The sequence below is a fragment of the Heptranchias perlo genome, chromosome 15 (genome assembly GCF_035084215.1).
Source record: "Heptranchias perlo isolate sHepPer1 chromosome 15, sHepPer1.hap1, whole genome shotgun sequence".
NCBI classification, from domain to species: domain Eukaryota; kingdom Metazoa; phylum Chordata; class Chondrichthyes; order Hexanchiformes; family Hexanchidae; genus Heptranchias; species Heptranchias perlo.
In genome coordinates, this window is record NC_090339.1 from 23,792,205 (window position 1) to 23,805,611 (window position 13,407).

The 13,407-nt window shown below is 39.6% G+C and overlaps 1 protein-coding gene across 1 annotated transcript in view; it reads left to right on the plus strand.

The window, feature by feature from the left end:
* Nucleotides 1-11,789, plus strand: part of LOC137332897 (transmembrane protein 33-like) — a 120,347-nt gene extending 108,558 nt beyond the window's left edge. The window contains exon 8 of the mRNA XM_067996896.1: nt 10,612-11,789. Coding sequence (XP_067852997.1) covers nt 10,612-10,738 — 127 coding nt within the window. The 3' untranslated portion in view covers nt 10,739-11,789. The remainder of the gene's footprint in view (nt 1-10,611) is intronic.
* The last annotated feature ends 1,618 nt before the right edge of the window (nt 11,790-13,407 follow it).

The following is a 13,407-nucleotide window of genomic DNA, read 5'->3' on the forward strand; positions in this document are numbered from 1 at the left end:
ATGGAATCAAACAAAAAAAAAGTGGATACGGGTGGGTGAAGAATGGGAGGAGGATATACAGGAGGAGCAGAGTGGAAGAGAGGACAGAACCCTGGGAATGCCTGAATTGACGGATAGAAAGGAACCTAGAAGTCTATTAACTTTGGTGGGAAATCATTTGATAATAGCTCATTTAGAAATACATTGTAACAGACATTGCCAAAAGCTTTGAAGATGTCGTGAGGCTGGTACTAAGATGTACCTATAGGCACAGAGGTCAGGAATCATTAGGGTGACTTATATCTTGCAGAAGATAGTGTGATAGTTTGACTTGTCACATTAGACTGCACAGCAGCTGTATGGTAATGAACAGTTACAATAGCAGTTCCAATGAAAGATATGGTGTGGAGATGCCGGTAATGAACTGGGGTGAACAAATGTAAGGAATCTTACAACACCAGGTTATAGTCCAACAGTTTTATTTGAAAATCACAAGCTTTCGGAGATTATCTCCTTCGTCAGGTGAGTAGTGAATGAGAGGTTCTCAAATCACATATCTTATATTAGGCTGGGACACCATCACACCAATCAAAAGTGTCGTTGGTGTTCAGACAGGTGAGCCACGGAAAACAGTAGGTCCCAGTATGCTGAATACACAATGTGTCAAATTACACAGACAGAGAGAGAAAGAGAGAGAATTTTCAGTTGTATTAAAAACAGATAACTTTTTTTTCCTTGCTGGTGGGGTTACGTGTAGGGTGACATGAACCCAAGATCCCGGTTGAGGCCGTCCTCGTGGGTGCGGAACTTGGCTATCAATTTCTGCTCGACGATTTTGCGTTGTCGTGTGTCTCGAAGGCCGCCTTGGAGAACGCTTACCCGAAGATCAGTGGCTGAATGTCCTTGACTGCTAAAGTGTTCCCCGAATGGGAGGGAACCCTCCTGTCTGGCGATTGTCAACAATCGCCAGACAGGAGGGTTTCCTCCCATTCAGGGAACACTTTAGCAGTCAAGGACATTCAGCCACTGATCTTCGGGTAAGCGTTCTCCAAGGCGGCCTTCGAGACACACGACAACGCAAAATCGTCGAGCAGAAATTGATAGCCAAGTTCCGCACCCACGAGGACGGCCTCAACCGGGATCTTGGGTTCATGTCACCCTACACGTAACCCCACCAGCAAGGAAAAAAAAGTTATCTGTTTTTAATACAACTGGAAATTCTCTCTCTCTCTCTCTCTCTCTGCCTTTCGGGTCTCTTTCTCTCTCTGTCTGTGTAATTTGACACATTGTGTATTCAACATACTGGGACCTACTGTTTTCCGTGGCTAACCTGTCTGAACACCAACGACACCTTTGATTGGTGTGATGGTGTCCCAGCCTAATATAAGATATGCGATTTGAGAACCTCTCATTCACTACTCACCTGACGAAGGAGATAATCTCCGAAAGCTTGTGATTTTAAAATAAAATTGTTGGACTATAACCTGGTGTTGTAAGATTCCTTACATTTGAAAGATATGGAACAGTTTGGACAATGACTGCAGCAACAGGCTGAACTGAAACATCAGAATTTGAGAAAAATATCTGACATATCTGTGAGCTCCAGACATTCAAAGCAGCAAACTGAGGGAACCATCTGAGACATCTGTGAACTTCATGCAGTCACAGAGTAAATAGTCAAGTTACATACGCAGTCTGAGTTCTTTAAGCACCCACTACATCGTACTTACAGAAAAAAGCAATCAGTTAATGCCAAGGAGCAATTAGTCAATGGTGAGCCATTGAATTTCCAAAGGTAGCAGATGGATTTTATGTACAACAGTGAACAGGAGACATTATCTGAGATATACGCCATCCAACAATCACTGTGGGTGCAAATGGAAAGCAGCAACTGTTTGAATCTGTTGTAATACATCATTTTCTAAAGACTGCAAAAGTGCAGCAGATCTGGTTAAACCTGGGTAGTTCCAATGCAGAACCTGATATTAAATCAATCATTGATTTTAAAAAAACAGATGGCAAAAGTTAAGCAAAGAAAGTCTGTAACACGAGATGAAAAAGGGAAAAGCCAGCTCGCAGGGTCTGGCCAATTTTTTTATTAATGGTGACAAATGTTGCCTGATGAACATGGCCAATTCTTTGAGTCTATTAACAGTATTTACCTATAGTAAGGTTGGTCACATTGAACTGACACCTCAGATTAAGACATTGTGAAACTCATCCTGGGAATAGAACAGATCACAAATTTTGTAATTGTTGCCTGTGGGAACCTGTTATAGAATAACCAATGGAATGATAGATGACTGTCAAGAACATAAGATAAGAGCATAAGAAATAGGAGCAGGAGTAGGCCATACGGCCCTTCAAGTCTGCTCCGCCATTCAATAAGATCACGGCTGATCTTCTACTTCAACTCCACTTTTCTGCCCTATCCTCATATCTCTTGATTCCCTTAGTGTCCAAAAATCTACTGATCTCACTCTTTTGAATATGCTCAATAACTGAGCATCCACAGCCCTCTGGGGTTGAGAATTCCAAAGATTCACAACCTTCTGAGTGATGAGATTTTTCCTCATCTCGGTCCTAAATGGCCAACCCCCTTATCTTGAGACTATGTCCCCTTATTCTAGACTCTCCAGCCAGAGGAAACAGCCTCTCAGTATTTACCCTGTCAAGCCCGCTAAGAATTTTATACGTTTCAATGAGATCACCCCTCATTCTTCTAAACTCCAGAGAATATAGGCCCATTCTACTCAATCTCTTGTCATAGGACAACCCTCTCATCCCAGGATTCAATTTAGTGAACCTTCGTTGCACTCCCTCTAAGGCAAGTATATCCTTCCTTAGGTAAGGAGACCAAAACTGTACACAGTACTCCAGGTGTGGTCTCACCAGAGCCCTATAGAACTGCAGCATGACCTCCTTACTCTTATGCTCCAACCCCCTTGCAATAAAGGCTAACATACCATTTGCCTTCCTAATTGCTTGCTATACCTGCATGTTAACTTTCTGTGGTTCGTGCACAAGGGTCAAAAAATTGCTATGAAGATGGTTTAATATTGATTGTGCCATGCAGCAACAGCCAATATTTAGGTGTTTCAATTTCCTTATTTGGGTGCAAGAATGATTTTACTACATCAGTTACAACAAAGAGATCTGTGGTTGAAATTATTTAACTAATCACCTGAAGGTATAATAAAATTCAAAAACAAGTATGGATCCAGCCAGATTGGAGAACTGGGCATATGAATCATGTCACCTTTCTTGAAAAAAAGATGTAAGTCAAAAATTGATGCAGCTATGCAGAGTACTGTCTGCCTGTCAACCACAGTGCACTATCTATTAATATTAAAATGCCTTCAGACTCCCACTGCTGATGAGTTTTGTGGTAATCACTATTTTGACCATGGACAGGAAGAATGATCATCTTTCTATGTTCTGGTTCAACTCCTGTGTTGTTTTCAAGAGAGTCCCTGATGTTGAAGTCATCAACGGTATCACGTGATCATGCTGAATCCAACTTCGTTCAAGTACAAATGAAATGAATAATACAGACTTTAAAACTGAGACTTGTTTAGCTTAAGGGGACTGGATGACCTGATGGATTAGTACATTGTCCTTTCACCACTGGGACCTGGCTTTAGGAGACCACAGCATAGAACTGCTTTGACACTAGGTATATTTTCTTATATTTGCGAAAGTTCACAAAAAAATCTGAGTGTAAATTGAGGAAATCCGAAGAGCATGTTTATTCCACAGATTTAGTGTCATGGCAAAGCCTAGGAATGACAGAAAAACTGTAGTCTAACTCTAGTTGTGAAGCTGACTGCATAGTTCTGCACTGACTGCATAGGGAATCTCTCATAGTCATTCCAGTGTGGCATTAAATTGGATATAAAGTGCTAGGGCTCCCTTGGACCTCCTTTCACAGATATTCAGTTAGTACTTGTTTTACTTATTTTAATGTGCAACACAGGTGTTCCTGCATGTGTTCTCATTACATTTAAAATTTAACTTCCAAGAGCAGACCTCTATACGTGTGTAAGTGTGCATGAGTAGGACTGTCTGATAGAATCTGACAGTCTGTATCGCAGGCAACATATAGAATGTACTGCCATTTGCAAATGGATATATTGGTAACTACAGTATAACTGCACAAAGACAAACTCAGGATATGGGATCAGTTGTGGGAAATGGAAAAAAAGACTTACTTAATGCAGTAGGAGGTGAGTATGGAGTAGAGAAGGAGCTGTGTTCTGCAGTGGATAATGGTATCCATCTTACCTCCATCAGTTGCCAAACCTGCTTTGGCCCTTTAAACATTTACCGGCATTATACCTCTCCTGGCAGCACTGGATGGCTCTTATGTTCTGGAGTTCTTAGCATCCAGAATTGCTGAGGTGTTAGTGAGGGAAAATGTCACCATAGAACCATAGAGGTTTTTAGCATCGAAGAAGACCATTCAGCCCATCATGTTTGTGCCAGCTTTTTGCTAGAGCAATCCAAATCTAATCCCACTGTTCTGCTCTTCCCCATACCCCTGCATCCTCCTCCGCTTCAAATATTTAACCAATTTTTCCTTAATAGATGCGAAGGTCTCTGCCTCAACTACTCCCTGTAACAAAGGCATCCATGCGCCAGCAACACTCTGCATAAAGACATTTCTCATAATCTGCTTCCTATCTCTTAGTAACCATTTTATATGCATGACCTCTCATTACCAACTCCCTGTCCAGAGGAAATAGTTTTTCACCCTATCAAAACTCTTCATAGTGTTAAAAAGCCCTGTTAAATCTCCTTTTAGCCTTCTCTGCTCCAGTGGAAATAATTCTAGTAGCACAGGTCTCACCTCATAACTATAGTTTCCCATCCCTGGCCCCATCCTGGTGAATATATGCTGTACATTTTCTGTGGCTTTAACATCCTTTATAATGTAGGGTGCACAAAACTGCACACAGTACTCTAAATGTGGCTTAACCATTACCTTGTCTAAATTTATCATTATTTTACTCTTGTACTCTGTGCCGCTACTTTTAAAACCCAAAATGCTATGGCCTTATAGCTTTACCTACCTGATACTCTGTCATTGTCACCTCATCTAAATGTGCCCATTTGTATTTGAGTAGGCGCTTTTAACATCCAGCGGAAATGATGCTGGAAAACAGGAATGGTCGCGAAAATGGATGGGAATGGGGCATGTGGGGTTCCTACCCAATCTTGTGCCCCTCAACCCCTGCTATAAACTATTGGAAGGGCAGAGGTAAACCTTGCTGTATAAATGGAGCAGATCTAGCGGAGTAGTATTTAATGTTCCAAATATTCTTGGTCTTTCCATCTCCTTTGATAAAATATTGGTATTTCTGCTTTAAATTTGAATATAAATTGTAATGTAAAGTTATGCACAGGTTTTCATAACTTAGGTGTTTAATGTTTTGTGGATTATACATTTAAACAGAGTCCTGACATTGAACTTTGTATTATTGACTTGTATTAATGAGCTGTTAAACAGATCATTACTACAAGATAGGAATTTGAGAAGGATCTCTGTCATTCTCCATAGCCAAACAAAATTCAACGACTGAATTAATCCCATTGTCCCTCAGCATAAAGAGCGTAACTAGTGAAATCATAGAATTTTACAGCACAGAAGGAGGCCATTCAGCCCACCGTGCCTATGTTGGCCCTCTGAAAGAACAATCCCACTTTGTCCCATTCCCCCGCTGCTTCCCATATGCTTTTAAAGTTTTCTTTTTAGATATTTATTCACTTCCCTTTTAAAAGCTATGGATTCTGCATCCACCATTGTTTCTGGTAGGGGATTTCATGGCTTCACAACTTTCTGCATGAAAAAAAAATTCTCTCAGCCTTTCCCTTTGTTCTTTTGATTATGATCTTAAATTTATGCCTCTGGTTACCAACTCACTGACCAGTGGAAATATTTTTTTCCCTATTTACCCTATCAAAACCCATCATAAATTTGAAATGTTGGGTGGCATCAGCCCATTTAAAGAAAAAATGCATTTTTAAACTAAACCGAGTTGCCTCCCTTTGAAGAAGTCTAGTTTACAATAGTTAACGTTTGATCTGTAGCCGGAGTAATTTATTGTGTACTGTATTAGTTCAAATTATAATGTTAATAGCCTCTTTTAAATAGATGTACTGAGCCAGAATTTTTTTTTGACGTTTCATTCACTTTAATGAGTTTGCATTTTAAGTATGCATGCAGAAGAATGTACTGAGCAGCTGTGCAAAATTTCAGTCATTACTTTCTTATCCACAACATGAAATTAAATCCATTCTCTTCAGATTAATGTTAAATTCATATTTGGGATAGGTAGTATTTCATGACCACTAATAGTTAAAAGATCTTTCAGTCAGATCTTGTTGCTTTTTTTTTGTTTTATTGATATAGTCATTGTGATGTTTCACTATCACAGCCCTCAATTGATCCCATTTCGAGCTGCAGAAGAGAAAAGGGAATACATTAAAAATGCATTTGTTTGTCAGTGCAGGATTAGTATTCAGAAGCATTATTTTCATTCAGTACTAATATACAAAGCTTCTGCTATAAATTATTTAAAATGAATGATACCTCCTATTAACCGGAGTAAAGAGAAAATGTGGTATACAAAACGACAAAGGTGTAGGAACTCAACTGTCACAGCTAATAGAATTGAGCCTCTACAAATGGAACCAAAGTCAATGTTGTGTGTAATGTGTACTGATGCACCTTGTCAGCCAATCAGAATTATACAATAGTCTAGGGTGCAATCAAATTTTCATTAAATGTCAAAAAAATTCTTTCTAACCCAATTGCCTGAGCTGAAATTATCAAGGGCTTCAGTTGCTCCTACTGTCTTGTTGCTTTGAGTGTCTGCATCCACCGCTGCCCATCTGCCTATTGATTGGTAGGAAGCCCAGAATGGGAATTCCATCTCATTAATCATGTCACAGAACAGGGATTAAGACAAGTCTTTGGTTTAAGCTTCACAGCATCTGACCATTGCCCATCAGTGCAGTTGATAGCTGATGATATGCAAAGAATGCCTGAAGCCCCATGAGGTCATCTGCCAGCAAAACTTCTGAACAGCCTTCCTTCGCAACTTGGCAAGTGCAACTAGACAACATTGTTTTCAGCACTGAAAGCCAAAATAGGAAAATGCATAAAACAAAACACTGGCATTGTCAATACGCTGTTGGCTAGATAAAAGTTTATTGAACATATCTGTCATTAACTGTCCTGTTGAAACTATACAAACTGGATCAACCCCATTTTTTTCTTTGCCAGGTTTATGACTGTAATCATCATAATATTTAATTTTGTACCAGAAAATGTTTCAAGTTATTTTTAACAGCGCAGGCAGAAGCTCTTGCTGTATGTAGCACACAGACAGCTCACCAAACCTGACAGAACTCAGCACAGCATTTTATTCACTAAAAGCAATTGCTAACAAACACAATTTTTTTTAGTACTGAAATGAAGGGGAAACTGAATCTCATCGATTGCCGTATGTTCGTGGCAAGATAACATCACTACCATGCAGATACTATATTCCAGGCAAAGGGAATTGTGCTTGCACCCTCAAACAATATCTTGGAAACATTCCAATATGTTGGCATCCCTACTTTCATATTCAAAGGGTTATATTCCTAATGCCCTCCTCTTTCTCTGCAACCTGCCCAATTTTGGCTTAATTTAGACAAAGTTTTAAAACCCAAAAGAGTTCAAGGTGGAAAATATTGTGAATGGAAACTATACTAGGAAAAGCTGAAAAATGGAACGTGTGTGTTTTACTTCGGTAAAAGGCTTGGTTTAATTTCTGTTGGATAAAAATGATTGATGTCACACAAGTTTTCATACTTGTATACCACTGAGATGCATTCAGTGCCTTTTACTCTTATTTTTGCCTTCTGATTTTATTCTAATACTCATTTTGAAAACTCAATCAATATGTTTACGTGCATGGCACAGGCAGTCTCAAAATTATAAGCATAAATATACCTTCATCAAGCTGCTTTTTTTGTATCCGCTGCTTTATTGATTGAAGCTGTCATGGAGCAATGAATCCTTTGATTGCATTCCAAATGCAAGCACCATTAATGTGTTTGCTGTCATTGGAAATTCTGCGTATTAATATAGCAGGGTGTGGGGGTGCTGGTAATAAAATAAATCCATTAATGCAAGAAAAAGCATTGAACATCAGACGAGAGTGTCTGTTGTTGGAACAATTCTGTTTTTCCTATTGCATGAACCTGTGATTTTCTCAGTGGATTGCTGACTTGTGTGGTGAGACAGATAAGGTTAATTCTACATTAAATTCTACATGATTTGTATTTTCTTGTTAAATTGTCAGTGACTTAATTTGATATTAATTTTCAAATGTACAGATGGAACACTCTCCTCATTGCTTTGACCCCTACATAGCCTCTCTGCATCACGGTTTTTGTTTAGAAACCATATGTTCCTAAATTCCTTCTTTCATCAACATTCTTACTACATTGTGACAGAGTAAGAAACTCTTATTAATGCAATTCAGTTAAGATTCAAGTTATAGTATGAATTTGTTTTTAAAGTTTTTGTAGGTAGCATATTACCCACCTCTTCTGTTGGTCTCTTCACACTACACATCATCTCGAGCCTTGAGGACAGGCAGGCAACCTGCTTCTGACCATCTGGTAGTACTGTTCTTTCACTGTCTGGTATAAGGTACTCAAAGGGGTGACTGTCCCTCTAATTTTGTTCTTTTTACATATTGCTTCCTTGTGAAAGTGCCAGTTGAGTTCAGAAATTCATCATGTGAAGACTGTTTGGGCATGTGTGACTGCTCCATGCACAGCCCATTGAAAATTGAATCCACTACACAACCACACATTCATTCCTTTTAGGATATGAAATTGACACATTGGGCTCAATTTTGAAATGGTGGCAGGCTGGCAGTGGGAGGGAGAGGGGGGGTGAAGGTGCGCGTGGCAAACCCGAATAAACAAAACTCACCATTTCCGACATGATCGCAACGTAATTGATGGTGATTAAAGTTCTTTCCCGGTTTCGCGCCTGGCAGCCAGCCTGATTGACAGGCTGGCTGTTGACAGGAGCTGCAATGTGGAGGAAGGAGAGGGGGGGAAGAGAGGAGAGAGAAAGAGAGAGAGTGAGACGTCATCTGGTGCTGGAACGGAAGATTGAGGGGGGGGGCGGGAGAGTGGAAGATCGGGGTGGGGGTGAAGAGGGGGAGAACGGGGGGACATTGAGGGGGTGAAGAGGGGGAGATCGGAGAGGGAGACATCAGGTTTCACCAGGCGTGAATCAGAAGCCGTGGGAAACCGCCCAGGTAAGTTTAAAAAATCATTCTGAATATCTATTATGTCACAAGTAAAGTGCCTTAAGTACCTCAATGAGATACATTTGATTCTTTAACTATCATGCCGGTGGGACGGGACTTCCAGATTCGGGACGCCTGCACGCACATAGGTGCGCCTGTGGGGAACTCTGAAGTCGGCGGGTTTGAGCCAGCTTCCGAACCCCCCTCTGCATTTCTGCAATTTTCGCAGTCTCCGCCCCCAACGCACCTGCAATTTACACTTAAAATCGAGCCCATTGTAGCTTAAGCCTGAGAAGTGTCAAATCTTTTAAAATTTTGGAGGGTAAACAGTGAAATACATTATGTAAGGTTCTCGCAAAGCACGTATTTTGTACAAAAATTCTTAGATGTCGTAGACAACATCACCTTTTTTTTAAAAAAAGAAAATAAAGGTATGAAATCCCTGTCATTGAGTTTTCTTCCCTCTATAGCTCCCACCACAGCACCCAGTTCCTGCAATTAATTTACAATGCTTGCCTTCAGCCAGCAGGAAGGATGCACAACCCAGTAATGATTCGCCCTCTGATTTTTCCCTGCCCATAGCACCACTGCTAAGCTTGGTAATTCAGAGGGAGAGAGAGAATAAAACTTGCATTGACACCCAGCTTCCAACCACCTCATGTGTAGTATCCTAACTTGTTAAATTGATCTCAGTACATTATAGAGCCAAATGGTTCCCCCATCAGTAGCTCTGTTATCTACTTACTTTTGTTCTATCAAACATTCCAACATGTTTTATGTTGGAGTTGGGCACAGAAACCCAATTAAAGTTTGAGGTATAGCCAAGTGCTTCAGGCTATTGCAGCACAGCACATCTTGGACAATGTATTATACGATGTTTGACTCTGCCTATCAACGCATGCAAAACGTGACCTCAGGGCCCTGTTTTATGATAAATAACTTTATAATACAAGTTATTATCATAAATGGAAATCTGTTACAACATTTGAGCATAAGGAAAACACCTGATCATTGGTAGTGTGAGTGAGATCATAAATCCTTGTACGAGTCAATAATGTACTTAGAGGATGCTGTGTGGTGATTTATTAAATATTTTAATTTTTATACATTAATTTGATCAGTACAGCTCAAGTGAGTAGCCATTCTACATTTGCCAGATGAACAGACTTGTGAGTAGACAGGAGAACCACTCAATATAAAGTGGACAGGCCTTTGATTTATTGCCATGTTCTGAATACATTGTCTTCCATAGCAAATACGTTGTGTGTTACGATCTGAAGTAGCTAACTGGCTTTCTACTTTTTATTAACAGGACATTGTTTTATGAGCTTCGAGTGGCAATAGAGCAGATGACAGCCAGACCTTCCTGCCCGACTTTCATCCAAAATGCATGTCACAAAGCTATAAAGCTCATCTGTAAGCTTGCTCCGGGGTCATAGAAGTCGAGATTCTCCTTAGCACAAGATAATTTGCAAATGGTGGCATTCTTTATACTTTAGAATTTTGTAGAACATTCCTTTAGTTTATGCTGTGCATGTCTTTTTTTGTTCTCTTTTATGGAGTGACGTCTTAATTTTCAAAAACCTATTTCGGTACATGTATAATATGTATGTGTTGCATATTCAATTCCAATATGGCTGGTGTTACCTTCACAGAAGTAAGTTTACATTTGATTAGTGGCTGGTCAGGATGTATTTCAGATGAATGTGCGCACACGACTTGGTTTGAGAACCGTATAAATGGAGTGTAAGGAAATGCAAAACAAACACTGGACTGCAAACATATCTGTACATCCCTTGACCATTCATTATCTTCCATTATTATTTTGTATGGTACACACAAATGTAACCTATGTAACTCCTCAACATTTACCCTCCAAGTGAAAAGTGGCCATTTTGCATCAGGAGAATTTGAAAAGGTATTAGGAAGTAGTTTATAGTAAAGAAATGGATGCTTGGCATTAGATGTGCAAATTTTTGATGCTGGACGAATGTAAATCTTTAGTAAAAGTTGCATATTTTGACATAAATGTATAGATATTTTAGGAACTATAGGTCAAAGAACTAAATAATGTCTGTAAAATGCATATAACAGAGCTTGCTACTCGAGGTCTGCTCATAGTACGTCAGTTTCCCCCATATTTGTGGTACTAACAACTTTCATTTTCTCAAAGCACACCCTCAGGGACTGATGACTTCTGGCTTTTGTTTAATAATGCTAACAATTTAATTAAGGTAGTAACTCCTACATTTTGTAAAAACTTAAAGAAAAAGTTTTACAGGTCAGCCGTGTATACAAAGAACTTTTTAACCATTTTGCATCAGTCCCAATAACATTATTGTGAATAGGTAACTCCCAGAGATACAATAGAGTCATTTTTGATTTGCCAGGTTGGAGTTGGGGGGGTGATATAATGACAGGTTTTCTAATGTAGTGAAGCTTGTTTTTCTAGCTGCCTTGAATAAACAACCACCACTTCTAACTTTCAAACGTATCTTGCAACCAGATTTTGTAAATAATTTAAATATATAGCCATACCTAGATAGAGCAGCTTCCTGCTGATGTGCACAGTGGAACTGGACCTGTGTTGTGTGTGCAACTGGTTTGATACTAGTACTTGCAGTAGTTATATTAAACTAGTCAATTACTAAAACAAAATCAAAATACCGCAGATGCTGTAAATGTGAAATAAAAACAGAAAATGCTGGAAACACAGGTCAGGCAGCGTATATGAAGAGAGAAACAAAGTTAACGACAGATGCTGCCTGACCTGCTGAGTGTTTCTATCATTTTCTGTTTTTATTTCAGTCAGTGACTAATACAGGGTTGTCACTACTCCACATTCACTGGTTTAAAACAAAGAAGACTGCATGATTTCAGCAGTCAGTTTAACACTGGTTTTAAATGTAATTTTAAAAAAAATCTCAATCTTGTATGGAGCATGCACAGGATATTACAAACATGGCCTCTGAAGTTAATAAATTTTCTTCCAGGTTTGCCCACAATATATACTACACCATGGCTGAGTTGGCAGCCAAGCAGCCCACTCACAGGTCTCTGCTGATGCTGCTTTTAATCTGGCTGCAAATAGATGAGCGATCTGATACTGTTCCTCCCTTCAGGAAATGTCTGGCTTGTACTTAGCACTCGGCCAAAACTGTAGCTGAAATCAAGGTTTGTATGCACGGACCTGCACTTTGTTGCAAATGTGGTGTGCTTACTTCCCTCTCACCTGGTTATTTGATTTTATATAAATTGCCATGTTCTCCTCTTCCCTGAAGTAGGTAAAGTAACTGTACAATAGGAATAAAAATGGATAATTAACCCCAAACAAGACAATTTCAGCAGTTGATCACTGGGATCCCAACCAGAAAGTCACAAATTTGAATCCTGATCTTTTATCATATTAGCTCTGTGGGTCATTGTTGCCAGCTCACGCAGGATGCTAGGTGAAATACTCTGCAGGGTATTGCTGGAGGAACGGACAGGGTAGGGGAGGGGAGAGAAGGACTAAAAGGCAAAAACAAAAAGAACTCAATAGCACTTCCGGTTTCCATATGCAACAAATTCCTTCTCTCAACTAAGCCATCAAAGGAAATGTTTACAGAAGCTGTGTACTTTCTCATGGGTAAGGAGCAAATGCCAACTGATGAGTGACAGCAGACCACTCTTGTGTACTTCCTATTGACTGGCTCAGAAAGAAAGTTGCAGAGCCCTGAGAGCAGGTTGCCTGGCCATTGTTCTGGCTGGGAAATGAGGCATGTTGGCATATGTTGAATTTTAGAGCTTGCACAAATCCACTAAGCAATCATAAAAGATTCAAAATTGTGTAAATCAAGGGCAGCACAATGAAAATATCGCAAGACATGTCAGTTATTACACATACTCTACTCTGCATTGATGGTGATATTAAAGGAAGATCATCAGTAGTTTCATTCAAAAACATGTTTTTTTTTGTAAAAAGAGACACCAAATGGGCTGTTCAGTGGAAAACCATCAGTTTCAGCATTTGTCATATCAACTGTTGGTCACAGCTTATTACATAGAAGATTCTCAATAGAAACAGGAATATCATTTTAATCCACGAATGAAAAAGACTATAATGTGA